This window comes from Panthera pardus, unplaced genomic scaffold (assembly GCF_024362965.1).
Source record: "Panthera pardus isolate Hobbes unplaced genomic scaffold, ASM2436296v1 HiC_scaffold_25, whole genome shotgun sequence".
NCBI classification, from domain to species: domain Eukaryota; kingdom Metazoa; phylum Chordata; class Mammalia; order Carnivora; family Felidae; genus Panthera; species Panthera pardus.
In genome coordinates, this window is record NW_026526821.1 from 11,321,676 (window position 1) to 11,347,267 (window position 25,592).

The following is a 25,592-nucleotide window of genomic DNA, read 5'->3' on the forward strand; positions in this document are numbered from 1 at the left end:
AGTCACTAAGAATAGCTAGGTAGCTGGATAAAGGATTATGAACTGAGAAGTGGAGAAGAGGAGATTCTAAAGATAATGAGCATATAGAAATACTCGATCTCATGAGGAACCAGGGAAAGGAGGGTGAAAAGCCCACTTGCCCACCCCCCCCAAAACAACACTCCGAGTGAGGTGGGAGAAGGGAGGGATCCAAGTTGATAAGAAGAGGAGAATCTAAACAGTGCTCAGTGGGAGACTGGGGGTGGTGGTGGCCCAGAGGCTCCGTGACGTCAGCCGGGCCCCTGCCCACTCCAGAAACCTGGCAGTTAGGGCCTGTGGATAAGAGGCTGACCTGGAAGCCAGGCTGCCTGGGTTTGACCTTCCAGATCCCAAGGGCCAGAACAGGACAAAGTGGAACCTACGGCATCACGTTTTGGTGAGGGTCAAAGGAGCATATCGAGGTCAAGTGTAAGGCCCCGCCTGGCTGCTCTCTCAGCCCCTCTGCCTGGGCCGGAGGAGCAGGGAGGGTGGAGGGTAAACCGGAGCAGGGGGAGGGAGGAGAGATGGGCTCGCTGCATCTGTAAAATAAAGGTGTGGGTGGGAAGGAGCTGGGGAGGGAGCCTGTGGGCTGGAGATGGCAGGATCGTTCTGGAGTCAGACAGGTTCGAAGGAGGGCGAGCAGAGGGCAAAGGGCAGGGCCCGTGGCGACTTTCTTGAGTCCCCAGCACCTTGGCCTTCACAGGACTCTTCCTGTATAAGAAATATTAAATAGTGTATTTACCACTGAATTGGCCTAAGGATGGGTAAAATACATGCTATTAATATAGAAATAGTAACACATATACACTATAATATAAAACATTCTGTTTAACCTAAACATTCATTTCTTTTTTTTTCAAGGCAGTTTTTTTTTAAGTTTATTTACTTATTTTGAGACAGAGGGAGAGAAAGAAGGGCAGGGGCACAGAGAGAGGGAGAGAGAATCCCAAGCAGACTCCATGCTGCCAGCACACAGCCCAACGCAGGACTCGATCTCATGAACCTGGAGATCACGACCTGAGCCGAAATCAAGAGCTGGACGCTAAAAAACAAACAAACAAACAAACAAACAAACAGCTGGACACTTAACCGACTGAGCCACCCAGGCGCCCCTGAAAGTTCATTTCTTATCTTCTGATTTAAAAAGTAATCCACCCATTTTCGTGGGCCCCGTGCACGAGTCCCCGGTGCTCTGGGAAAGGAACCTAACTGCAGAGGTGAGCAGAGACAGCAGTCGGGAATGGCGTTCTTTCTCTGTCCTGACGGTTTAGGAGAGGTGGCTCCGATGTCCAGCTGTGCGGGTGAGTAGCAGGGAGCGTCTGTGTCCCCGACCGTGGAGAATTCGGGCAGATCATCCAGTGCCCGAAGCGGAGTGGGTGACCGAGGCGGCCCTTGGGTTTGAATCCAAGTCCTGCCTGTGCTAAGTGGCCCCAAACCAGTGTGTGTTCATCAATGGTCGGGTGCTTTGGGACAAAATGAGCAGGTTGCCTTAGGGTCTCTGTTCGCTGCCGGGCGGGGGTTGCGAGGAAGGCAGGTGTCATTCAGAACTCTGATGTTGACAGCAAACACCCCGAGGGGCCACCAACCTCTCCCCGAGGGGCCACCAACCTCTTCTCCGAGCTCCAGCCCCCGCTCTGAGGCTCCAGGCCCTTGTCCGCATCCTGGTGTGAGTGTGCAGGTGCGTGCGTGCGGGGGCTGGGCTGGCACAGGCCCCATGGGAGCTGCAGCCCCGGGGCCCCTTCTGAAGATGCTGGGCTGCTGGGCCCCCCAGATTCCTACCCCCCATTCATACGAGGGGGGAAGTATTTGCCACCCACGGAAGGTCGCGCCTTCAACGCCTCCACTCTCACGCGTGAAAATTACCCCGAATGCCCGCGACGCTAATTCACGAACCCTCAAGAGTTGAAGAGCTGCTTTAACCCAGTGGTTCCCACTGGAGGTGATTCTGCCACCCAGGGGACACGTGGCAGTGTCTGTGGGCGCTCTTGGTTGTCACCATTGGAGGGCGTGGTGCTCCTGGTGTCCAGGGGTTAAATACACAGGGTACCCCCCCCCCCCCCCCCGCCCCGGCCAAGAATGCTCTGGCCCAAAGTGTCAGTGGAGCTCTGCCTGAGACCCTCCCGTAACCACTCTGGAGTGAGGGCTTCTGATGGGGGTCCCACACGTGTTGCTCGGTCACCCCTAGGACGTGGATGAGGGGCACGCACACCTGTGTCACACTGCCCACACGCAAGTGTTTTAAGGCGAGATGTCGAAGATGGGACGCTGCCACTTGCTAGTTCTGGCCACCTCAGCTCTACGAGCCTCAGTTTCTCAGTCTGTAAAACGGGGGTGGGAAGAGCGCCCACCTCAGAGGCGTGCTGTGGGGGAGACGTGCCGTGTCCAGCTCTCGGCCCGGCGTCCGGCACACGGTAAGGGGGTGCCGCTCAGAGCGAAGCCGAGGCCAGGCCTGCCGGGGACCAGGAATGAAAGGAGCTGGTTCTTAGCGCAGAACGTGGCAGAAGCCGGTTCTCATTAGCAATATTGCCGGGTTCCCTCTTTAGCGTCAAACAGAGGCACTTGGCCAAGCACCGTGACCACGGTGTGGCCTCACCCCGACCTGCCGGGAGGGGTCCGTCTGCACCGTGCCTCTGGCTCAGTCCCTCCCGCCTCACCTGTGTGAGAAGGGGTCTGGCTGCCCCCCGATCTCTGTTATCCCGCATCGGGGCTCCGTCTTTCCAGCCACGTGCCCCCAGCTCCACAGGCTCCACGCTCCCCCGCCCCCACGGCGGCCCCAGGAGGCCCTGTCCCCAAAGGGGTGCTGTCTCTTCCGGGTGACCCCCTCCACCCCCCGCGGTGACGTCCGGTGAGCTCAGAGCGCTGAGGGGGGGCATTTACATCAAAACACCCTCTGGATATTTCACAGAGATTCATGAGTCATCTTTACCTCGCAAAAGCCCCCTGGCGTTAGCTGGGAGTGTAGATGATATTCGTGGACCTTTAAAAGTTTGTTTTTCCTTCTTTCTTTCTTTTTTAAGAGAAAAGCATCTCTTGTGACCCCAGCTTCATCCTGAAAAGCATTGTTCTCTAGGTCGGAGCCCAGTTGGCAGCTTGATTACTGTGCAACCAGGGACACGTGACCAATCTTTCTGTTTTCTTCAAATCAACTTTTTTCTTTTTTTTCTGCTTGTGAGGGAATGCGTGCCCACGGTAGAATGCTGGTAAGGCATTGATGGAGAAATAAAACGGAGAGCATGTCGTGTATCGTTGACATCTTGGTCTCTTGTCCTCAACATCTTACTTTCAACATCTTCTATCTTCCCGTGTCATTATTCCTCAAAACCATATTCCTGATTCCTGCCACGGAAATTTCCTCCGTATGGCTGAGCCCTTTGGGCTCCCTCGCACTTGGCCGTTGGTGGCCTTGCGCAGGGTTTTCAGCTGTGAGACGGTCACAGGTGCGCCGTGAAGCCTGATGAGATAGCCTATCTGTCCACTCACGTGACTGGTCCTCTTGTGCCTCCCGGCCTGAGCTGGGGCGGGTCGTGGACACCTCCCAGGGCTGCCCTGGGCTGGAAGGTCACAGGGGACTGTAGACTGTGTGATAAACTGAGGCAAGGGGCCCTCTTGGATCCTGGGTCCCGACCCCCATGCCTCGTCTTGAACCGCCAGGAAGTTTCCACTTGCCCTGCAGCCCTGGGACAATGAATTCTGGGGGGACAGGGAGGGCTCCCCAAGATGCTGCTTCCTCTTCTTTTCCACTAGAAACCGGTGCTGTCTGCTCATCTGACTCCATCAGGCCATCTGCAGGGGCACACCCAGGTGTGCCCCTCCCCTCCCCCCCCCCCGGTCCCACTTCCACGGTGGGACCCAGAAACGTGGGCTTCCAAGAAGCTGGGTTCCTACCTGCCCTACTTAAACCAAGCGTCCTTCAAATCCATCACTCTTTCACTTAAAGAAAACCACTCTATATCGTACACAAGACGGTTTGCTCTAAACGGAAGTTTACCTTAAAAGAAAGGCAACAAAACACCTGATGCGATCTGAGCGTGTGCCCGGCGCCAGCTCTGAACTCGGCTGAACGGGGGGGCAAGTGTCAGATGGCTGGGGAGCCAGGAGAGGAAGGGGGCGAAGGCAAGAATGACTCTCCTGCCAGGTGAATCACGGTCTCTACTATGCATTCCTCACCTGGCTCAGACGGGCCTGCGCTTGGGGGACCCCGAATTCTAGCCCAGCCCTCCCCCTTTACAGACAGGGAGATAGAGGCTCAGAGAGGAGGGAACTTGTTCCAGATCATATGCAGAGATCCCCTGGGCACGCTTCCCTGGCTCAGGAGAGGTGAGCAGATTCCTTGCAGCGGGTAGAGAAGCATCTGAAAGCATCTGGTAGGGGCGGGGCCCCAGGGGCTCCCAGAGAGAAGGGGAGCCCGAGTTGGCGGGTGTCAGAGCTAACGTGGCTTCTGTCCTCTGTGGCTCGGCCGTGGGATTTTCCCTCTCAGGGACCATCAAATGTCTGGGTCTTGTCTGTGGCGGAAGCAAGGGGTGGGTGGGTGAGGGATCGAGTGCAGAGGGCAAAAACCCAGGTCAAGCTGGTGTAGGCCGTACAGGGTGTCTGAGCTTCCCCCAGACGGCAGTCAGTGCTGGCCCAGGAGACATGGGCCTTGGGCCAAAGGGACAGAGGTGTCTCCAGTGTGACTGCCCCTAGCCCCTGGACGGAGGTGCGGGGTTCGACGGCCTGGCATGCAGCAGACACTCATTCATCGTCTACGGAGACATAGCATTGTCTGGTCAGGTGTGCAGTAGGGCATATTCAGTAAGTGAACGAACTCAAGGGCGCCATTACCAAATCCGGAGGGTGCTGGAGGCCTGTCCTGCCTACTTCTCCCTGGATGCAGCTTAAACCCCCGTCCCCATAGAGGCCTGGCCCCCACTCAGCCCCTCAGGGATCCTCTTTTGTACCTGATGCTCTAGCCACACACACTGTACTAAGTTCATCTAATTGCATTTCATCTAGTTGACCCTTTCTCTGAGCCTTTGCACATGCTGTTCCCAACACCTGGCACACTCTTCCATCCCATTCTCTCCCCCTGCCAACTCTTCCCCCTCCTTTAGATGTCAACATATCGCTTCCCCCAGGGGGTCTCCCCGGTCACTCCCCTTTGGCTGGGTGAGGGATCCTTGTCTGCCCCCCACGCCTCTAGTTCCCCACCACAGTCCAACCTCATACCCTAATTCCTGTCTCCTACTGGACTAGTTCACAGCCGTATGCCCAGTGCCTGCATTCAGTAGGCACTCGATATGTGTGTGTGTTGAATGAACAAATCAAGTAAGTGAGCCCTAGACACAGGTCTGAAGAGATGTCCTTCAATCGTTCAGTTATTCAAGCAATCACTTACGGACCAGTACTTACTGGGGTCCCCTACTTGGTGAGGCCCTGGGACATACGGCTGTGACCAAGACCAAAAAGTCCCTGTCCCCACGGAGCTTGGGACTCCTGTGAGGGCCACACAATTGCCAAGCACCTTGACAAGACAATTTGGGACGGCAGTGAGTCCTCTGCAGGATTTGAAACAGGGTGAAGAGTGAAGCCGCTGTCGCCAGGGGGCACCAGAGAGGCCCTCTCTGAGGCGGTGACCTTTCAGCCGGGATCTCAAGCCGGGAGGGATCCTCCCGGGAGACCTGGGGGAAGAGCGTGCCAGGGAGGGAGAGGACACGGCCTGGGCAGAGGCCTGGAGGTGTCTGCAGCCGTGGAGCTGGCAGGGGGGAGGGGCGTGGATTCTTCTGGCCCTTCCATTCACCTCTGGGTGATCCGCGCAAGTCACGTGACCACTCTGGGCGTGCTCGCCGGTGAAACGAGGGAGTTGCCCTCCATCTGGTGTAGACAGTAGTCTGGTTCCCAGAGCGGCCTCGGCGGGTCGCCCATCCCTCTTAGGTATAAACTCACATTCCTCATCCTGGGCTATTTTACCATTTCCTTTCGTGCTAAACCAAAGGGACTATTTTGGAAACTCCTATAAGCAAACTAAGCCCTGCCTGGCATTTGAGCGGATATAAAAGAGCCCTAAGTGAGGGACTCAGGCATAAAAGCCACCCAGCCCTGAGAGCCCACGCCGCTAAATTTAGAAGCATCACCTCCAAATGAGGTGAAATTGTAGGTTCCCTGGGCTGGCGGGCGGTTCTGGCCAGCAGTGAGCTGGCCAGATTTAGCGGAGTGGGCTCAGGCTCCCTCCAGCCGCGCCTCGGGGAGGAGGTCCCGGACGATGGTCCCAGTGTCTGGGGAGCCGCTGGCTGTGTGAGAAGCCCCTCCAGGTGTCCTGGCCCCTGCTGCACTCACCAGCTGTGTCCAAGCCATCCGTCTAAGCGGGTGCTGCCCCAGGGTACCGAGCCAGCGAGAGGCAGCGAGGGACGCACGGGGACGAGGCGGTCCTGTCTGCCACCAAAGGTTTGGGACCTGCATGACTTCTGTGCCTCTCTCCTCTGCTCAGGGGCCCAGCGAGGTCTCTGGCTTATCTCTCTTGCCCCGCAGAGTGCCAGCTATATCCAGGGCTGTCCTGAGCCTCTGAGTGCCGACCTCTGTTCAGAGTGGTCAGTGCCCCTGCTGGGTCACTGATTAAACGTTGAGAATATCAGCCTTGGTCGAAAGTGACCAGCATTCACGGGGTCTTGTCAGGGGCTGCCCAGTGAAGGCTCCTGAGATCTTAGGGGTCTCAGCCTGGCCATCCCAGCCCATCTGCCAGAAGGGAGATGTTTTTGCAGCAAGAAACCCAGCTGGGTGAGATCGCAGGGGGCCAACCAGTCAACAGCCAGGATTAACCCCATCAGGGCCTGTGGGGGAGGCTGGGGGTGGCCGTTGGCCTCCCTTTTGGAGCAGCTGAGCTGATTGGGAACTGATGCTGGTCCCCAGAAGCCCCCAGGGACCCGGGCTCCCACACCCTGAAGCCTGCAGGGGATGGGGTTGATTTTTCTTGGCCACCCCCAATGCTAGGCTTCTAGCTTGGCAGGTCCCTTTCGTGACCTGCTTCCATTCAGCCTGGGTCTGGCTCTTGGGTGGGGACATGTCCTCAGCACAGCCCCCCGGGGAACAGGTGCCACCTTGAATGAAGTGACCAGGTTTTTAAGGCCCGTTATGCCCGGGTCCAAATCCCAACTCTGTTGTTTCCTACCTGTGTGACCTTGGATGAGTCGTTTCCTCTGCTCTCTAGCCTCGGTTTCTTTATCTGCAAAATGAGGATAATAATCGTGTTTACCTTATATAATGTCGGGAGAATTAAATCAGATTTTAAGCCCTTAGAGTCGGTAGCACGGAGGGTGCTGGGCACCCACGGGTCAACCATTAATAGCTGTGAGTACTGTTTTATGGGAACGTGGTCATGCTCATCATTTACATAATGTCTGTGGCTGCTTTTGCTCTAAAACAATAGAGGTAAATAGTTGTGGGTATTTAAAAGAGTATATGGCCTGCAAAGCCAAAAACTTTGGCATCTGGTCCTTTACAGAAAATGTTTGTCAGCCTCTGCCTTGGAATCTAGCACTTAGTGGAAATTCTTATCCCCATCCTTATCTCTATCCTTAGCCTGAGGCTTCCACTTATCTGGCACCATGGGCTGCACAGCCTGGTACGGTGGCAGCAGTAGGCCCAGCCTTTTAGGCACTGTTTCTGGTCCCATAAGGATGTGCTGTGAATCTTCCAAGCACCAGAGAACACTCTAGCCCCGCCTGCAGGTCCCTCTCTGTCTGATGGGGGAGCAGAGAAGTTGCCATCCGCAGTCTACTGTAACTGATGGAGCAGGGAAGGTAGGGGAAGGGTGTTCCAGCCGGCAGCCCCAGCCTCTAGTCCCCAGCCCGCAGCCCCCAGCCTCCAGTCCCCAGCCCGCAGCCCCCAGTCCCCAGCCTGCAGCCCCCAGCCCCCAGCCTCCAGTCCCCAGCCCCCATCCCCAGTCCGCAGCCCGCAGCCCGCAGCCCGCAGCCCTCAGTCCCCAGCCCGCAGCCCCCAGCTCCCAGCCTCCAGTCCCCAGCCTCCAGTCCCCAGCCCACAGCCTCCAGTCCCCAGCCCCCAGCCCGCAGTTCCCAGTCCCCAGCCCGAAGCCCCCAGCCCGCAGCCCCCAGCCCGCAGCCCCCAGCCCACAGCCTCCAGCCCACAGCCCGCAGCCCCCAGTCCCCAGCCCGCAGCCCCCAGTCCCCAGCCCACAGCCCCCAGCCCACAGCCCCCAGTCCCCAGCCCGCAGCCTCCAGTCCCCAGCCCCCAGCCCGCAGTCCCCAGCCCCCAGCCTGCAGCCCCCAGTCCCCAGCCCTCAGCCCCAAGTCCCCAGCCCCCAGCCCCGAGCCCCCAGTCCCCAGGCTGGCACCAGAGTATTCTTTGCAACCAGTGACCCCAGTGATCTCCCTCCCTGTTACCCCCTTATTCCCTTGCCCAGCTTGGCTGGGGGCTCTCAAGAGTTCGAGAAGGTCCCCGGTGCCACCCTGAGCACACACCGATAGTGGTAGGGCAATGGTGTACTGATAGAAGCTCACTAACCTGCAGGGGAAAAAAAAACAACAAAAAAAGCCCAAATTTGTAGCACTTGCCGACATCCAGGGTGTACACATTCCTGCCGTGGCTGATTTCAAGCTACCAAAATTCCCAAGAAAGTAACGATTGACGCTCAGGGGCTGGTCCAGGCTGGCAGCAGCCTGGCACAGGCGGGGAGTGTGGGGACCTCCCTGTGGGGCTGGGACATCTAGAGGCGGGACGGGGACGTCTGACTGCGCACAGTCGGAAGTGATGGCGTCTGCAGCCGCTCGCACTCAGGTTCCGAACTTGTCTCATTGCTTCCACGCGGGCTTCTTGGGCCAGTCTCGTCCCCTCTCTGGGTCTCATGCCGCCATCTATCCAAGTAGGTCAGCAACAGCTCCCAGGCCTCAGGGGCTGCGTAGATTTGCTAAGATAATTTCCGTGAGACATTTAGCGCAGGGCTGACTTAGTAACAGCACTCAACAGACGGTGGCTCCCGTCAGGGCCGCTGTTCATGGATCCACAGCATGTGACAGTCCTTGGTGCTGGGGCTTGCCACACAGTGGGTGCTCAGCAAACACTCGCCAGCTTCCCCCGGCAGGGCTGGAGGGCGCTCCCCGGGCTCGTCCGCCTCTGTAGCCCCCAGCGGGGCGGGGGCCTCTGTCGGCCAACGGCACAGAGACAACCAGCTCTTTCCCTTCTGTGTTGTGCACCCTCAGCGCACGGTCTCCTTGGTCCTTCTCTGACTTTCCGCTTTGCAAACGTGACCGCCGGGGCCCGGAGCTGGCGAGTGGCACAGCTGGGGTCTGAGCGCAGGTCTGGCCTTTCGGTTTCCAGTCCTCAGCGCGATGTACAGCACAGTGTGGGGTGGGGATGGGGGGAGCCTAGGAGGAGGGGAAGTCTTGTGGGGGCCGCACGGATCTGCCAGGGGGGCCCTGGAGCCTATGGTGGGGGCTGACCACACATAAAATGCAGGGCGGGACGCTGGACAGACGTGGCTCGAAAGAGAACGTTATTCCAGGGAGAGGCCCAGCCCTGAGCAAAGGCGTGGACTCTGGCAGGTGGACGGATGTTGGGAGGCAGGGGCCTTACCAAGCAGCGATACGAGGGAGGTGGTGCAGTGGAGCTTTTTTAGAGGCTTGGCTTCGGCAGTGGGGTTGAATCCTTGGACTGTCTCCACCCTGGCCGAGGAGCAACGCAGCAGCAGAGATTCAGGTCAGATATGCAGAAGAACCTTCGACTGTCGGTGCTGGAAGGCACCGGCGATACTCCTGAGGGATACGGTGGCGTTTTTCCAACCTAGAGGCGGTTTGGAAAAAAGAAAAGACAGCCAGGGTTCTAGGCTGGCCTCATTGCAGCCTGGACCAGAGATGGGGCAACAGATCCAGGGATTCTGGAGGGCCTGGATGCCAGCAGCTTGGCCTCACGTGAGTTGGGCTTTGTCACCCCTGCTCAAAACCCTCTCATGGCTCCCAGTCACCCTTGCCCAATTGCAAGGGCAAACTCCTCCCTGGGGTTACCAAGGCCCCGCAGGAGCTGCACTCTGCTGGCCTCTCCAGCCTCCCCTGGAGTCACGGCCCAAACCACAGCTCTTCTTTCTGTTTCTGGATTATGCCGTGTCCTCTGTACCCCCGGGCCTTTGCCCATGCTGTTCCCTCTGCCTCAGATACCCTCCCCTCCCTCTCCCTTCTCCTTCTCCCCTTATCAGCCTTTCCTTCTCAGCAGTTGATCACCTCCTCCATGGCTAAGTCGAGTACCCCCTGGGTCCCACCGTAACTGGTGGCTCATTAGCCTCCCTGCCAGACCGGGAGCCCTGGAAGGCAAGGACTCTGCCTGTCTTGCTCAGTGCGTGTCTCCAGCACAGTGTCTGGCACACAGCATTCCATGAGTGTTTGTGGAGGGGGGTGAGGGTTACTGGAGAGGAGTAGCTGAGAAGAGGTCAGGTATGGTTTCAGGAGGAGCTGACTCCCCCCTGCCGGAGCCTCAGCATTGCTCAGCCATTAAGAACCTGAGCACAGAGTACAGAGACCTGGGTTCGAATCTCGCTCCTGCTGCCAGCCCCAAACAGTTCCCTAGCCTCACTGAGCTTCATCTGTGAGCTGGGGACAGTACCAGCTGCCCCCTTTGTGGGGCTGTTGTAAGGACCTTGGGGACCACGGTGAAGGGGGACCAGCCACGACCCGCACTCGGCAGGCGGCAGTGCGAGGCTGACTCTCCTGTCCTCTCCCTGTAGGTGACGGCCATGTCGGTGAGGTTGCGGTTCCTGTCCTCTGGGGACGCGGGGGCCGTGGGGGTCGTGGGCCGGAGCGCCTCCTTCGCGGGCTTCAGCAGCGCACAGAGCCGGAGGATCGCGTAAGTTCTGCCCGTGAGGAGGGTACAGGGCTGGCTCGTCTTGTGCAGCCTGTGACCCTGAAGCTCTCTCTGACGCCAAGTCTGCAGCCCAGGACAGTGTGTGTGTGTGTGTGCGCGTGTGTGACACTTGGTGCTGGGAGAAACCTGTAATTTCCTTGAGACCCGAAGCCGTCTCATCTCACATGCTCCTGGCAGTTGGTCCTGGAAGTCACCTGCGTGAGCTTATCAGGCCCACTTAGCAGATCAGAAAACAGGCTCAGAGAGGTGGAGCTGCTCACCCAAGGTCACACAGCAAGACTGGTTCGTTCAGCCCTGGAACTTAGTCTGGGGGCGGGGTCAGGATGGAATGTTCTTCCTGTTTGATAGAATGGGACGTGGGGCCACCTATCCCAGTTCTGTGACCTGGGGCAAGTGACTTCACCTCTCGGAGTCTCGGTTTCCTCATCCGTGAAATGGGGATCACGAGTGTCCCTCCCCGACAGAGTTGTCGTGAGCGTACGATGAGGTGACACGAGGCAAGCAGCCGGCACATGCTGGCACACAGTAGGTGCTTGCAGGAAATTTTCAAAGGAGGAGGAACGGCAGAGATGGGCCTGGGGTCAGGGCTGCCCCACTGGACGTGAGTTCATGGCTGCTCCACGAGTCTCCTTCGGCTGCAGGTACTTCCCAGGAGGAAGGTTCGTTTCCATTCCTGGGGGCCACAGACTGGTCCTGGGCTTCATGTCGGGCACTGTGCAAGCCTGGGGAGCTGCCCGCCCAGGGGTGGGGCAATCCCTCAGGCATCGCGAGTGGCCCAAGCCCGAGGGGCCCAAACATCTGCCTGGCTGAGCAAATGTGGGGGACAGGCAGGACTCCCAGCCGAGCAGGGTTGGCCAGGGCTCGTCACGGCCCTCTCCTGCCCGAAACCTGCCAGGGGTTCCCATGTGCTGAGAATGCAATCTGGACTCCTCACGCGGCCTAACAAACATCTCCCTGTCACACTGGCCGCTCTCTCCTCCGGGCCCTCCACCTGGCCCCTCCTGTGACTCCTCCTTACCTGGCCAGGGGCTGCTTAATCTCCTTTGGGCCTTGGCTTCACTGCCGTGTCCTGAGGTGGACCACCCGTGCCCCAGACCGGGCCTTCCTGTGGCTCTTTCCCTGGGGTTCAGCTGCACACCCGCCCCCCCCCCCCCCCCAGTGATGCCTGGTCCCTGAGGTCCAGCTCTCCCAGCTCGCCCACTTGTCTCCTGGCCGCTCAGTGCCAGCACGTGCCCGGGAGGAGTGGGTCTCAGAGCTGAAATCCTGGAGGGTCTCAGCTGGAAGCGTGCTTAGGAATCCCTGATTCGTTCTCCAAATATTTATGGAGCACCTACTCTGCCCAGGCCCTGTCCCGGGCTCTGGGGACGGAACCGGGCCCCGCCCTCCCGTCAGGGCAGCGAACAATAAGCCGACAGTAATCCAGATGGATTCAGCTGGTGGCACGTGAAGGAATTAAAACGGGGATGTGGGAGGGTGGCAGGGCTCTCAGAGGAGGCCCTCAGTGAGGCAGGGGCACCTTTAAGGCCAGAGAGAAGACAAGTTGATGTTCACGTGCAGAGAGCATGCAGGGCTGGGGACGTCTTCCAGGTGGAAGGGGCAGCCAGTGCAAAGGTCCCGAGGTGGGGATGAGCTTTGAGGCACAGAAAGTGGGTGTGTGGCTGTCTTGGGGGATAGAAGTGAGAGAGGGAGGCCTGCGGGGCTTTGTGAGCCACAGCAAGGACACGCAAGGTGCAAGGCGGCGGCGGGGGGGGGGGGGGGCGCAGTAAAGAGCTGAAGCACAGGAAAACACAGCCCCAGAGAGAGTGAGCACCCAGTCCCTCTGACGCCCAGCCTCCAAGAGGAGAAAACGTGGATGCCACCGCAAGGAAGGCAAACATTAGGCACTCCATAAGTGCGGCTGAGAAGGATTAAGTCAACTGGCCAGGGAATGATCATGTTCCTTAACAGAACCACTTTTGAGCTGCCTCTTCTGGGCGTCACCAGGCCCCCTACACCATGGGGTCTGTAATCAGGGCTGCTAAAGACAGCTGCACAGGTCACCCAGCCAAGGGGGCCATCCAGTCCATGTAACCCTCCCAAGCTGTGTGCCCTGGCGTGCAGCTGGCCCACCCAGGGTGGGGTACCTTTCTCTAACTCACACAGAGGCACTATGGGGATTTTGTTACCATGGTCTGGCAGTGGGGGGCGCTGAAGGGGGGGTTTCACAGACCCTGGCAGCCAAGGCCAGCTGCGTGAGTATACAATCAGTGTGCTCACTAGGGCCCTGTGCTCACGTAATGCTCTGGTGTTGCCATCTAGAAATTCCTTTTTTTTTTTTTCTCAATTTTTTTCTCAATGTTTATTTATATATTTTGAAAGAGAGTGCAAGCAGGGGAGGAGCAGAGAGAGAGAGAGGAGGGAGAGAATCCCAAGCAGGCTCTAGATTGTCAGTACAGAGTCCAATGTAGGACTCCAGCCCACGAACTGTGAGATCGTGACCTGAGCTGATCAAGAGTTGGATGCTTAACCGGCTGAGCCACCCAGGTGCCCCACCATCTAGAAACCCTTACTACAGTTTGAAAAAAGGGTCCTGCATTTTCTTTTGCACTGGGCCTCATGAATTCTGTGCCTGGTCCTGCCTGCAGCTCTCCCCCTGCCAGGCCCCTGGGGGGCTTCTGGACTTCCTGCCTCCATGGGAATGTTCCCACAGGCCCCAGTCAGGAGCTCTGCCCAGGTAGTGTCCCCAGGACTCCTGAGGTCAGCACTCTGGGCGGGAAGAAGACAGAGAGGTCTGACCCTGTCCCGCTATGGCTCACTGGCCATCAGCAAAGACAAGATCACGTCTGGCAAGGTCTGCATCCTGGTCTAAGACAGATGACCTTGATGGCTGTAAATATCCCGGAATAGCCACTCTCCTGGTGGCTCCTTCTCCTTCTCCTGCTCTGAGAATTCTGGAGAATTCTGGAGCCACCAGCCTGGGTGGGTTCTGAGGTCCCTGAGTGGCATCTAGTCTCCTCAGTGCCCTTTTCCAAGGGTAAGGAAGAAGCTGCCCACGAGGATGGGGAAGAGCGCATCTATTTTTAACTTCCTGTCTCTGGCCAGCTCCCAGGAGTCTGGACCCTTGGCTCCCAGGAGTCTGGACCCTTGGCTCTGGGGCCGGACGGCCTAGATTGGGTTTCAGGCCTCACCTTCTGGCCTTATTTCTCAGGTAATCCAACCAGGCTGAATCACAGACACATTGCCAAGGCACCCAGTGGCTGGGGCAGGGCAGGTAAAAATAACCTCAGATAGGAGAGCTGGGGATTGAAGCTCATTGATGTCCCCTTTGTCCAACCTCTGCCCCTGCCCTGGCACCTGAAACCCTTTTGACTCTGGACATGGCTTTTTATTCCATAATCAAAGAATTCACCTGAGGAAGTGATCTATCTGGTGGGGAAATTTTATACTAAGGTGTGAATGATTGCTATGAATGATGCTGTCCCATTCTGCCCCGATTCACAGGCGTGGCTGCTCTTACCCCCTTCCGGTCACTCCTCAGCCAGGTCTCCTCTCCCCCAGGCTGTCAGGAGGGTACCCTCCTGAGCTAGGAGCCCCTGCCAGGTCCTCACCACCTCAGGAATTCCTCTGCTGAGAGGAAGCGGGGGTGTGAAAACTAAGTAGTAAACCTTTGATTTTCAAGGAAAGGAGGTTGGAGAAAGGATATGGTGGAGGTGCTCTCCCTGCTCTGCTCTGTTCCTCATCATGCCCGCCCATCCAGGGCCACCAGGCATAGAGACAGGGTTAGCTTACACCGTCGGCCCACTGAGTCCTCGCCTGAAACGTGTCCAGTTGGCCCTATCGTTGCCCCCCGGCCACACCCAGCCCCGCCTGCCCCCAGGTCCCGCACTTGCAGCGGCCGTGCACCGGGCCTCCGACAAAGTGTTTCCCCTCGACGATCAGGCAGAAAGACCGTCCCGGTGGCCTCACGTGAGGGCTGGGGCCACCGGGTGGCACGTGTCCTTCCGGAAGCTTGTCTGGCATGCCAGGGGCTGTTTAATATTTACTGAGTGCTCCCAGAGCCGGTGAGACACCCGCCCCCGGAGCTCGCCCTCTGCCCTGGCGGCTGTATCACCGGGCCAGACACGCAGCCCGATTTCGCCATCTGAAGGCTGCACTTCCCCGGCTGAGCCAGCAGCCCGGCACCGCGCCCGTCCCGCTGAACCTCAGACGAGAGCACTGAGCTCAGAGCTTCCCCGGGAGCCAGTGAAGCCAGGCGCGGCCGCAGCGGTGAGGGTGAGGAGGTCTCCGGGTAGATGGCAGCGGGGACCGGCCGAGGGTACGCACCCCCCGGGGGCCGGGGACCCCTGGGAGCTGGCAGGTGAGCTGGGCTCCTGCGCGGCACCCCTCCCCCCCCCCCCAGAGTTGCTCGCGCACCCCACCTGCCAGGGGCCTGAGCCCGTCCGAAACCCGCCTCTCCGAAGGCTGCAGCCCTGCCCGCCTCTGCCCGCCTGGCATGTCAACTTTGTGGACGGCCTGCTCGAGGAGGTGGGTGGTGTGGCCTCAGGCAGGGGGAGGGCGGAGGGAGGGCAGCCCCTTCGAGGGCCTGGATATTTATGATCTTACTGATTTATTTATATTTTAAATTTATGTATTTAGTTTGAGAGAGAGCGCGAGCAGGGGGAGGGGCAGAGAGAAAGAGAGAGAGAGAATCCCAAGCAGACTCTACACTGTCCGTGCAGAGCCCGACGCAGGGCTCGAACTCACAAATCATGAGATCGTGACCTGAGCCAAAGTCAAGGGTCAGATTCAACCAACGGAGCCACCCAGGCGCTCCTATTGTCTTCTTTAACTTTGACACATACGGAACCCTTGTCCTTTGCCGGGCACTACTCAAACCCCTTTACATTTATTAACGCATACAGCAACGCTTTCCCCGGGCCCTATTTTACAGATGCGAAAACTGAGGCACAGAGAGGTTCGTTAACCTACCCAAGGTCACACAGCTTGTAAGTGGGGTTACCGAATAGAGACACGGGCACCTAGCTCCAGAGCCTGTGCCGGCTGTCCCACCGCCTCCCCCAGCTGGCATGGCAGCTCGCGGGGACACAGCTTTTACTTGCTTTGGTCTCTGTTTTACCTCCAGCCCCTTGAATGCTGGTTGGTGTGCCGTAAGTGCTCAGTAAATGTTTGTTGAGTGAATGATGGTCTCATGACTGGTCTATGGGGTAGGCACTCTTCTCTGCCCTTTACAAATGAGGAAACTGCGTCTCTAGGAGGTTAAGTACCTATGACCCCCGGGGCTGGGATTTGTCCATGGGTGGTTGACCAGGAGCTTGTGTCTCATGAGACAACATAAGCTCCCAGCGTGGCAAGTCCCCTGCTCCCCCCGATCCTTCCTTGCTGCAACATCCCCTAGGACCCAGTTCTCAGGGCGTGGGCAGGGCCAGGGATCGCTATTTCTGGATCGTTGGCATGTAACATGGAGAGGATTCCCGGGGTAGGGAACCCAACCGGAGGGGCGGCCGGGGCAGCTCCTCTCTGCTGAGTCAACAGCAGGTGTCTGTATCTGTGTGTGGAATGTGCCACATCTGGCTGGGCTGGATGTACAGCCTGGCTGCCCGTTCAGCCTCTTGGGGCGCCAGAGTGAACTTGTCAGGCCTGCCGAAGGAGCTGGAAGCTGTGCCCTGCCTGCCCCCTGCCTGGCTCTCCAGACCTCAATCCTCCCCTCTTCCCGGGGACGGGGAGTCTTCGAGGGTAGGACCCCAGGCCCTCGGCTCCCACCATGGTGCCTGATTCGCAGAAAGCCCCTCTGTGAGTGTTTGAGTGAGTCGGGGGGTCCGGTTCCCTTGATTTGGGGCCGCAAAAGTGCAGCAAGTTCTGAAGGGCTCCCGGGGAGATGTATACCTGGGTTTCCAGCAGGAGGATGTGTCCCGAGTGAATCCCCTAAGACGGTGGTCCTCAAAGCGTGGTCCTTGGACCAGCAACACTGGCAGCACCTAGGAACGTGTTAGAAATGCAGATTCTCAGGCCTCGCCCCAGACCTGCTGAACCTGAGACTGGGGCCTCTGCTGAGAGGGCTCGGCAATCTGAGCCTGGGTCCTCCAGATGATTCTGAGGACCCTGAGGGAACCCTGCCCCTTGCCCCCAGAGGGGTGGTTCAGATCCCGGGCTGGGAATCTGCCCATGTTTGGGTTTGGGTCCCAGCTCTGTCACTCACGTGATCTGGGGCAAGTCACTTCTCTGAGCCTCCGGTTCCCTACCTTGCAATGGGGTTTAAATCGATGTTTATTTAAAGCTCCTACAGCAGGGGTGGGAAGCAACAGACACTCAGGGGGCACCTTCTATCCGGGCACCGTCACGATGCTCCCGGATTGTCATCGTCCAGGTCTGTGAAGCTGGGAGCTGACCCACTCCTCCCCGCTCCCCCTCCTCGGCTCCCACACGGCGGGAAGGGTCTCCTCACTCTGTTTCGGTCAAGCCTTCTCCTTGCTGTCCGCCCAGCATCACACACAGACTGGACCGCGTCCTCCCCTCCACCCTGACTCACTGTCCCCCGATTCAGAACACCCTTCTTGGGACGACCCTTCATCCTGTTCTTCCCTTGAGGTCCCGCTGAGCCCTTGGGCTCCCCCAACTCTCTCTTCTCTAGTCCCCACGACACGCTGTATTTCCCTCGTCCCGTTCAGCTCAGTATTTACTGAGCACCTACTGTTTTCCAGGCTGTGGGCGCAGGGACAGATACAGATGGGATGTGATTATCATAACGGTAGCAAGCATTTATTAGGCACCCACTGCCTCCATTGTGCCGAATGTTTCCCCTGGTGTCTCAGAGAATTCCCAGCACTGCTCTCTCATTTAGGGTCTATTGTTTTCCCATTTGACAGATAAATAACTGAGGCTTGGGTAGTACCTCAGTGTAGAGGTGAAGTACATTTGACAAAAAAACAAATAAAACTGGTTATTCCCCCCTGCTCCCCTCCCCCCTTCCTGCTCGTGCTCACTCTCTCCCCCTCCCTCCCTCTCCGTCTCTCCCCCTCCCTCCCCCTCTGTCTCCATCCCCGAGGAACCTTAGAGCACAGGTTGAAGCAGGCTCCTCAGTGCACCCGAGAGGAAGACAGGGAGGGAGGCAGCTGGAAGGAAAAGCTAGAAGCTTCTTTGAGAGACTGACCCAGACGTTCGAGTGTTATTTCCACTCTTGTTTCTCCCGTGAGAAGGGAGTCCTGAAGCCACGTCTGGTGCAGGGATACCTGGGAAACAATGTCTTTAAGAGGACGGACGGAGGCAGCCCTGGTCTTGCACTCAGTGGACGAGGCATAGGATTCTAGAAGGGGCTTAGGTGCCAGTGAAACCAGCCCGGGACTGTAACCCTGTACTACTGTAATCAATCCTGAAACGCTGGTGTACCCCTCAAGGGCTGAGAGACACAGCTGTCACTGCTGGGAAACATCAGTTCTTTTTTTTTTTTTTCCTTAAAAATTTTTTTTTAGTGTTTATGTTTTTAAAATCTTTTTAAGTTTATTTTTTTTTTTTTTGAGAGAGAGACAGAGAGAGTGTGGGGGGGGAGGGGCAGAGAGAGAGAGGGAGAGAGAGAATCTCAAGCAGGCTCTGCACTGTCAGCATGGAGCCTGACGTAGGGATCAAACTCATGAACCATGAGATCGTGACCTGAGCCGAAACAGAGTCGGACGCTTAACTGACTGCACCATCCAGGCGCCCCAAATGTTTATTTATTTTTAAGAGAGAGAGACAGAGTGTGAACAGGGGAGGGTCAGAGAGAGAGAGGGAGACACAGAATCTGACGCAGGCTCCAGGCTCTGAGCTGTCAGCACAAAGTCTGACGTGGGGCTCGAACCCACAAGCTGTGAGATCACGACCTGGGCCGAAGTCGGATGCCCAACCAACTGAGCCACCCAGGTGCTCCTGGGGACATCAGTTTTTAAGATCATTCAGTCCCCAACCCCAACTCCAAAAGGCTTAGGCAGAAAAGAGAACCAACTGGTTCATGTAAGTGAAATTCCACGGGCAGGTCTAGCTTCAGGCATAGCTGGATCCAGGAGCTCATGGTCGTGTGGAATTGGTCTGCCTCCACCTGCTCCTCCCTGTGTTGCCTCCATTCCCCCTACATGATGCAAAGGGAATGGCTGGCTGTTCCAGGTGTATGTTCCCCCGGAATAGCAATGTCAGAAGAAAGAATCCTTTTCCTGTCTGTGAATCTGGAACCAAACTCCTGGCAGGGTTACTGGACAGATTTGTGTCCTGTGCCTCTCCCTGAGCCAGGGAAATGGAGTATGTTGACTCCAGGCCTGAGACATGCATTTGCTTCGGAATGCCTGTGTATGTGTGTGCAGGTGTGTGTGTGTGTGTGTGTGTGTGTCTGTGTGTGTGGTGATTTGTCAAGCCACCTCCCTCCAAACCACATGCATGAACAGCGGAGTTGGGGAGGGGCCCCAGAGGAAAACTGGGGTGTTAGTAATAGAGGGAGAGGCGTGGGTCCTGTGCAGGCAAAGCTAGCAAGTGCCCACCCACGGGAACGCCCCACGGCTACGATTTGGCCTCCCAAGTAGTTTTGTCCGACGGACAGACCACGCTGAGCCGAAAACACTGGCGTTCGGGCTGCCCGACTGCACTTCCCGCTGCGTTGATGTCTCGCGTCAGGTTCTTCTTCGTCTTTTAATCTTCAAATCCAAGCCCTCATTTTGCAGATGAGGAAACCGAGGCCCGGAGAGTCCCGGCCACTTTCCTGAGCTCACACGGCTCGGCGGTGGCGGGGCGGGACTCAGCCAGGCCTCCTGACCGCCCCGGGCTCTGGCCACCGGTCCCCCCCCCCCCGGCTGGGGAGGGCTTTGTCCGGATCCCAGCTCTGCCCCTCATTCCTTCTCACAGAAAGTCCATCCACGGGAACTCCGTGAGAGCTCGAATGCCTGCCAAATCCTCCAAGATGTACGGCACGCTGCGGAAGGGGTCTGTCTGCCCGGACCCCAAGCCACAGCAGGTGAAGAAGATCTTCGAAGCACTCAAGAGAGGCCTCAAGTAAGGACCAGTGTTTGTTGTCCCTGAAACGGGCGTTCTCTGCCGCTTCTCCGCTCCGCCTCTCCTCAGAGAACACGGTCGGGTCTTGTCTGCCAGAGGCCAAGGAGGGAGCTCCTGCAGTCCACAAGCGCGTCCCGGGTGCAGCCACGCGCTCAGGCCCACCCTTCGGCGCTGGGGACACAGTGAACGCCGCGGGGGGGATGCTGGCCTCAGGGAGCTTATGGTGGAGAGGGGAGATGGCCAAACAGAAGTGACGTAAGCAGTAACAGAACTCCCAGCAGCCCCGAGTGCGCGGAGGAAGGCGATGGAGAGGCAGAGGAGACCCACCAAGGAGGTCCCGACGGTTGTGCTGGGCTCTGGGAGATAAGCGTCCCAGGCAGGGGGAACAGCGCGGGCAAAGGCCCTGAGGTAGGAGAGTGTAGGGCAGGAGGCCCGGGTGGCTGGATTTGAGTGAAGGAGAGAGTTGGGCTGGCTAGCTGGGCAGAGGCCAGAACAGGAAGATTCGGTCACTGACTCCACCTATTTTTTTTAAAGTGTATCTGTTTATATTTTGAGGGGGGTGGGGAGGAGCAGAGAGAGAGGGAGAGAGAGAGAAAATCCCACGTAGGCTCCACACTGTCAGTGCAGAGCCCCATGTGGGGCTCAAACTCACAAACTGTGGGATCACGACCTGAGCCGGAAGCAAGTCGGACACGTAGCCGACTGAGCCACCCAGGCGCCCCACTCCATGCGCTTTTCTTGAGGGCTAACGGAGGGCCAGGCACAAGGTGTGGGAGTGAATAAAACACGGAAATCCCTGCCCCCGTGGAGCCTCCTAATGGGAGACAGACAATAAGCAGGGCAGAAAAGCAAAATACAGAAATAGGTCAGATGGTGGGAAGTACCATGGTAGAAAACAAATCAAGGTAAGGTGTGGGGCTGATTTTGAATAAGGGGTTCAAAGAAGGTCTCGTTTAAGAAGGTGACATTTGAGCAAAAACCTGAAGGGGTGAAGGAGTGAGCCCAGCAGGTAATGGATAAAGAACATTCCAGGCCGAGGGAGCCACATGTGCAAAGGCCCTGGGGCAGGAGCATGATCAGAGCATTAGGGGCATAGTGAGCAGGCCGGCATGGGAGCTGAGAGAGGGAGGCAAGGGTGAGGAGGTCTGGGGGCAATGGGGACCAGATGACATGGGGCCCGTGAGCACTTAGTGTTCACTCTGGGTGAGCTGGGTTCTGCGCGGGGGGGCGGGGTGGGGGGGGGGAAGGGTGTGGTCTGAGTTCAGTTTTAACAAGACTCTCTGGCCGTACGTGGAAAATGGGCTGCGAGGGGCGGGGAGGCCTGTAAGAAGGTCACTACAAGGGTCCAGGTGGCAGACGATGGCGGACTTGACCAGGTGGCAGCTGGGTGGGTGGGCAGGGGACAGGGTCAGTTTCAGGATACATTTTGAAGGTGGAGCAGACGGGATTGACTGAGGGAGGGACTGGGGGGAGAGAGAGGAGAGAGAGAGAGAGAGATCGTCCAAGTGGAGATGAAAAGAGGTAGTTCGGGCACAAACCCGAGGTTCATGGAAGAGGTCAGGGCTCGAGAGAGAACTGTGGTTTCAGTGCAGTGTTGCCCCGTGAATAAGTCACATGGGGGGGCCGCCACGTAGCCCCTCCAGGTTCCTCGACTCCGTGACGCCCAGTCCAGGGGCCTCCTCTCTCCCAGCAGCCCCCTTGCTGCTGTCCCAGCCCCGTCCCCACCTACCCCTTCTCCACCTGCCACCCCTGCTCTGCTCAAGTCTCTCCCATGGCTCCCTACTACCCTCGGGCGGGCATTCAGGGTCCTTTCTGACCTTCAACCTTTCTAGACTCTTCTATTATTCACTCCCCGCCTCCACTGGTTCCCCAAATGCCCCATCTGCCCTCCTGTACCTGTGCCGTGGCCCTTGCTGAGCAGCTCCCGGGCAGGGGAGCGTCCGCAGAGGCTGCCGCGCCCCAGGTTCCTCGTTCAGCGCGCATGCGCGTGTCCTGAATCGCACGCGGCCGTTCCTTCCGGCCGGAGGCCTGTCCCGCCCTCCGCCTCTTGCGATCCTGCTCTGTTTCTCACTAATTAATAGCAGTGACAACAGCAGCAGCGGCATCTCGCCATTGAATCCCTGAAGAACGCTATCAGAGAGCCTCCTCACCTTTTCCCGGAGAGGAAACTGAGTCCCAAAGAGGGGACACAGCTCGTCCAGGATCCTACGGCCAGGAAGCAGGGAGTGGGGCTCCGGGGCCAGTGCCGACCCGCCCTCTGTCCGCAACCCTCCCCCACCCACCCCGGGCTCCGGGGAAAGGTCACCTGCCCCCCCTCGCCAAGCCCTGACCGCCAGCCCAGGGACATCTGTCATCCGCCACCCACGGGGCGCACCGCACGCCCCACCTGCACTGGCGCGGAGCGGGAGCTGGGGCCGGGTGCCTGGAGCCTGTCTTCAAGGGGCGCATCTCCCAGGACCGCTCTGGTGATTCCTGTAAGGACCTCACGTTGGAGACCGGTCTGGGCTCACTCAACAGCACCCCCTTCTTCCTGGGGAGCCCACCCCCTGAGTGAGCTGCGGCCTGGCAGATGGTGGTGCAAGTGGGCCCAGAGAGGGCGAGTCACCTTCCTGGGGTGGCCTAGTAAACTCTGATGAAGCAGGACGGGGCCTCACCGTGGCTCCCGAGTCCAGACCTCACGCTTCACGTCTAAGGCTCTTTGGCTGGAAAAGAACGTGAAGCGTCCCCTCCAGCCACACAGCTCTCTCTGTGCGTCCCAGAATGGGTCTTCCAGCCCCTCTCTGGTCCTTGGCCCTACACAGGCCGACAGCAGGATGGCCTGTCTTCGTCCGTGAGGGAGGCGGGCTCTCGCTGACCTCCCCGTGGGCTGGGGTGAAGAGGGCGGCCTCCGGAGGCCACTGCTGCTTTCAGACCCGGGTTCGGCCTCGTCCCTGCTGTGACTCTGCGCTTGAGTTATTTGCCAATTTTCAGGGTCAGTTTGCCCATCTCTAAAATGGGCATAATAACAATAGCACCTGTCAATGGAGAGGTTCCTCATTCTGCACAGCGCTGGGCACACAGCCCCCAGCGTGTGGGGTCTGCAGGTTGAGCGAGCTGGGGCCCGGCTTCCGGTGGGCGAGACGGCGCCGCCCCTCTGACCCCTGAGCCGGCTCAGAACCACCTCTATTCTCCGAGCCGGCAGCTGGGGCTGCCTCCACTCCGGAACCCTGGGCACCGGCCGTGTCTTTCTTCTTCTTCTTTGGCTACTTTGCAAACTCCTCTTCCTCGTTCTCCTCGCAGGGAGTATCTGTGCACCCAGCAGGCCGAGCTGGATTACCTGTCAGGGCGCCACAAGGACACCCGCAGGAATTCCAGGCTGGTGAGACCTCTCCCTGCCCCTTCCCGCCCGAGCAGCCTCCCTGGGGTACAAAGACGGACTCTCCCTCACCCCCCCTGCCCGCATCACGGGTGTAAATCTCAGTCCCGGAATTTAACCTCACGGACTGTTGGGAAGCTTCTGCCCTCCCTCCTCCCCCCTCCCCCTGCCCCCTGCCTCAAGATTCAGGAGTCCACAGTCTCGGGCAGGGTCCACCTCCACTCTCTGGCTCTAGAAGTAACTGTGAGGTGGGCAGCCGTATAAAGGCTCATCCGTTTTCGCTACTCCCATTTCACAGATGGGCACACTGAGGCAAGGGAAGGCGTGGCCGCCCCGGGGCCGCACAGTGGGCTGACGGACGGGGGGTCCCGCCTCCCTGGACACTGCTGCTTCTTGACTTTTCCTGCACAGTTACTTTTCTTTCCAAAGCCTCGGGAACTTCCCCATTTCTTTATTTCTAACACGGAGTTTTCCTCTCATAACCGCACATGTATCGTTTCTCATAAATGCATTCGTGGGAAAGCACACACTTCTGGAGGGTTTGATCCCTCCCTCCTTCCAGCTGCATGCCGCTCTCCCCTCAGTCTTCTGTGTCCCACGCTGTTCGACCCCTGAGGACAATCTGGTGGTTCACCTTCCACAGTTTCCTCCCCGGTCCCATCGTCATGTAAACATCCATACGGAAGCGCATGGAAGGTTTGGGTCAGCGTTAGAAGAATGAAATCACAATTCTCCCCGCTCCCCCACGTCTTGCTTTTTCTCCCCGGTGAAGCTCCAACCTTGTAGAAACGCCTCCAGGCTCAAATAGAGTGATTTCAGCTACTCGGGCGAGCTAGGGCCTATTTGGAAATAAAGTTTATCAGCACGGGCCACACCCATCACTGACATGTGGTCTGTGGCTGAGTTCAGACTACCATGGTGAGACCATGCGGCCCCCCAAGCCAAAGTTTTATTGTCTGGCCCTTTACACTGAGATTTGCCTGGCTGGCCCCTGGCCCCTGGCGTGGCTGGACCAGTCTGGATTTGCATTTCCCAAAGCCTGAACCCCCAGGCTTTGGGGTGGTGGTGGGGGGGGGGACGCTGGCTGCCTCCTCCACTCCCACTGCATTCGGTTCTTCTGGCCATGGCTGAAATCACCCCTTAAACAATCAAATCACAGTGACCCCCATTTTGTTGAGGGCTTACCTCATCCTTTGCCCTTCACAGCAACCCTGCGGGGCAGGTGATGTGTTCTGTGGCCACTCCATTTTCCATGAGGAGGTAGAGGCTCAGAGACGTTGAGTAACTGGCCTGGGACACACGGCTGGGAAACACAGCCAGGCCCAGAACTGCCTCACCCAAAGCGCATGCGTTTTCCACTCTTCCCCCTCGGCCTGGAACAGTCTGGAACCGGGCCGCTGACTTCAGGGCCCAGAGGAGGGAGTGGCTGCTGGTATTCCTACCTCCGAGCTCAGGTGCCCCTGGGATGTAGCCACGTGGGTCGTGGAGGAGCACCCAGAGCCCTGACACCTGTCTCTCCCCACTCTCCTTCCCACAGGCTTTCTATTACGACCTGGACAAGGTGGGTGAGACTTTCTGTCTGCGGTAAGCAAGGTGGGCTCATGGGGGACTGATGTCATTGCCCGCGTTTCGTCCCTCAGGCCATCCTACGGGAGGTTTCCTCCCCAGTTGTAAAATGGGGAAACGGGCTCAGCCACGAGGATGCTGAGGGGCTGGCCTGGCTGGGAGCCCAGTTCTGTGTTAGGACCCGAGGAAGGGGCAGGGGGTGGGGGCCGGGGAGGGGGTGGCCCAGGCTACTTTCAAAGTACCTTCTCTTTTTCTGGGAGAAGCAAACACGCTCTGTGGAAAGGCACATCCGGAAGATGGAGTTTCACATCAGCAAGGTCAGCCTGCCTCCTGGATGTCACGGGGCAGGGCTGGGGCTTGCTGGGCGGGGGGGGAGCCAAGGAGGCCCAGGAAATGCAAGAGTTGGGCCCTGAGGCGGGGGGTGGGGGGGTGGGTCAGGGGGTGGCTGGGCTCCCCAGGATTGTGGGGTTTAAAAGACCGCATTCATGCTCCAGCTCACAGGGTGAGAGACTGAGTCCAACCACCCCACTGCAGAGATGGGAGAGTACAGGCCCAGAGAGGGACAGAGACAGGCCCAAGGTCACACAGCAAGCCCTTCAAGCTTTTACCTACCAACTCTTCCATGTTCTGGCCGGGCAGGATATCACAAACCCACCTCCCCTGTTTTGCAGCCCAAAAGTGGGGCAGGGAGAGGGGAAGCGATGCCTTCGCCCAGCCGGTTCGTGCGCAGGCGTCCACCGGGCGCCGGGCACAGGAGTGGATGAGCGATGTGACCCCTGCCCCCAGGGGCTCACACTCTCCGGGGCAGGGGACCCAGGGCAGTGCG

General features: G+C 58.3%; 1 protein-coding gene and 1 long non-coding RNA gene across 4 annotated transcripts in view; one reads left to right on the forward strand and one right to left on the reverse strand.

Moving 5' to 3' along the window:
• The window catches only part of RIPOR3 (RIPOR family member 3), a 74,460-nt gene that overhangs the window by 32,012 nt on the left and 16,856 nt on the right, over positions 1 to 25,592 (forward strand). The window contains exons 2-6 of one of the 2 annotated variants that reach the window (XM_053890137.1): positions 10,721 to 10,839; positions 19,699 to 19,845; positions 23,125 to 23,203; positions 24,738 to 24,761; positions 25,030 to 25,083. In XM_053890137.1, coding sequence (XP_053746112.1) covers positions 10,721 to 10,839; positions 19,699 to 19,845; positions 23,125 to 23,203; positions 24,738 to 24,761; positions 25,030 to 25,083 — 423 coding nt within the window. Of the gene's footprint in view, positions 1 to 10,720; positions 10,840 to 14,932; positions 15,194 to 19,698; positions 19,846 to 23,124; positions 23,204 to 24,737; positions 24,762 to 25,029; positions 25,084 to 25,592 lie in introns of those variants that run through there. The other variant, XM_053890138.1, reaches the window with a different exon arrangement.
• LOC128773451 (uncharacterized) lies at positions 918 to 21,814 on the reverse strand. Of its 2 annotated transcripts, none has more exons than XR_008417694.1 (5): positions 21,742 to 21,814; positions 16,720 to 16,811; positions 9,580 to 9,786; positions 7,160 to 7,213; positions 918 to 1,060 (listed from the first exon to the last, which is right to left on the reverse strand). It is a non-coding gene; the product is annotated as an uncharacterized LOC128773451 (long non-coding RNA). The 2 variants fall into 2 exon arrangements; XR_008417693.1 differs by lacking the exon at positions 918 to 1,060 and adding an exon at positions 3,412 to 4,520.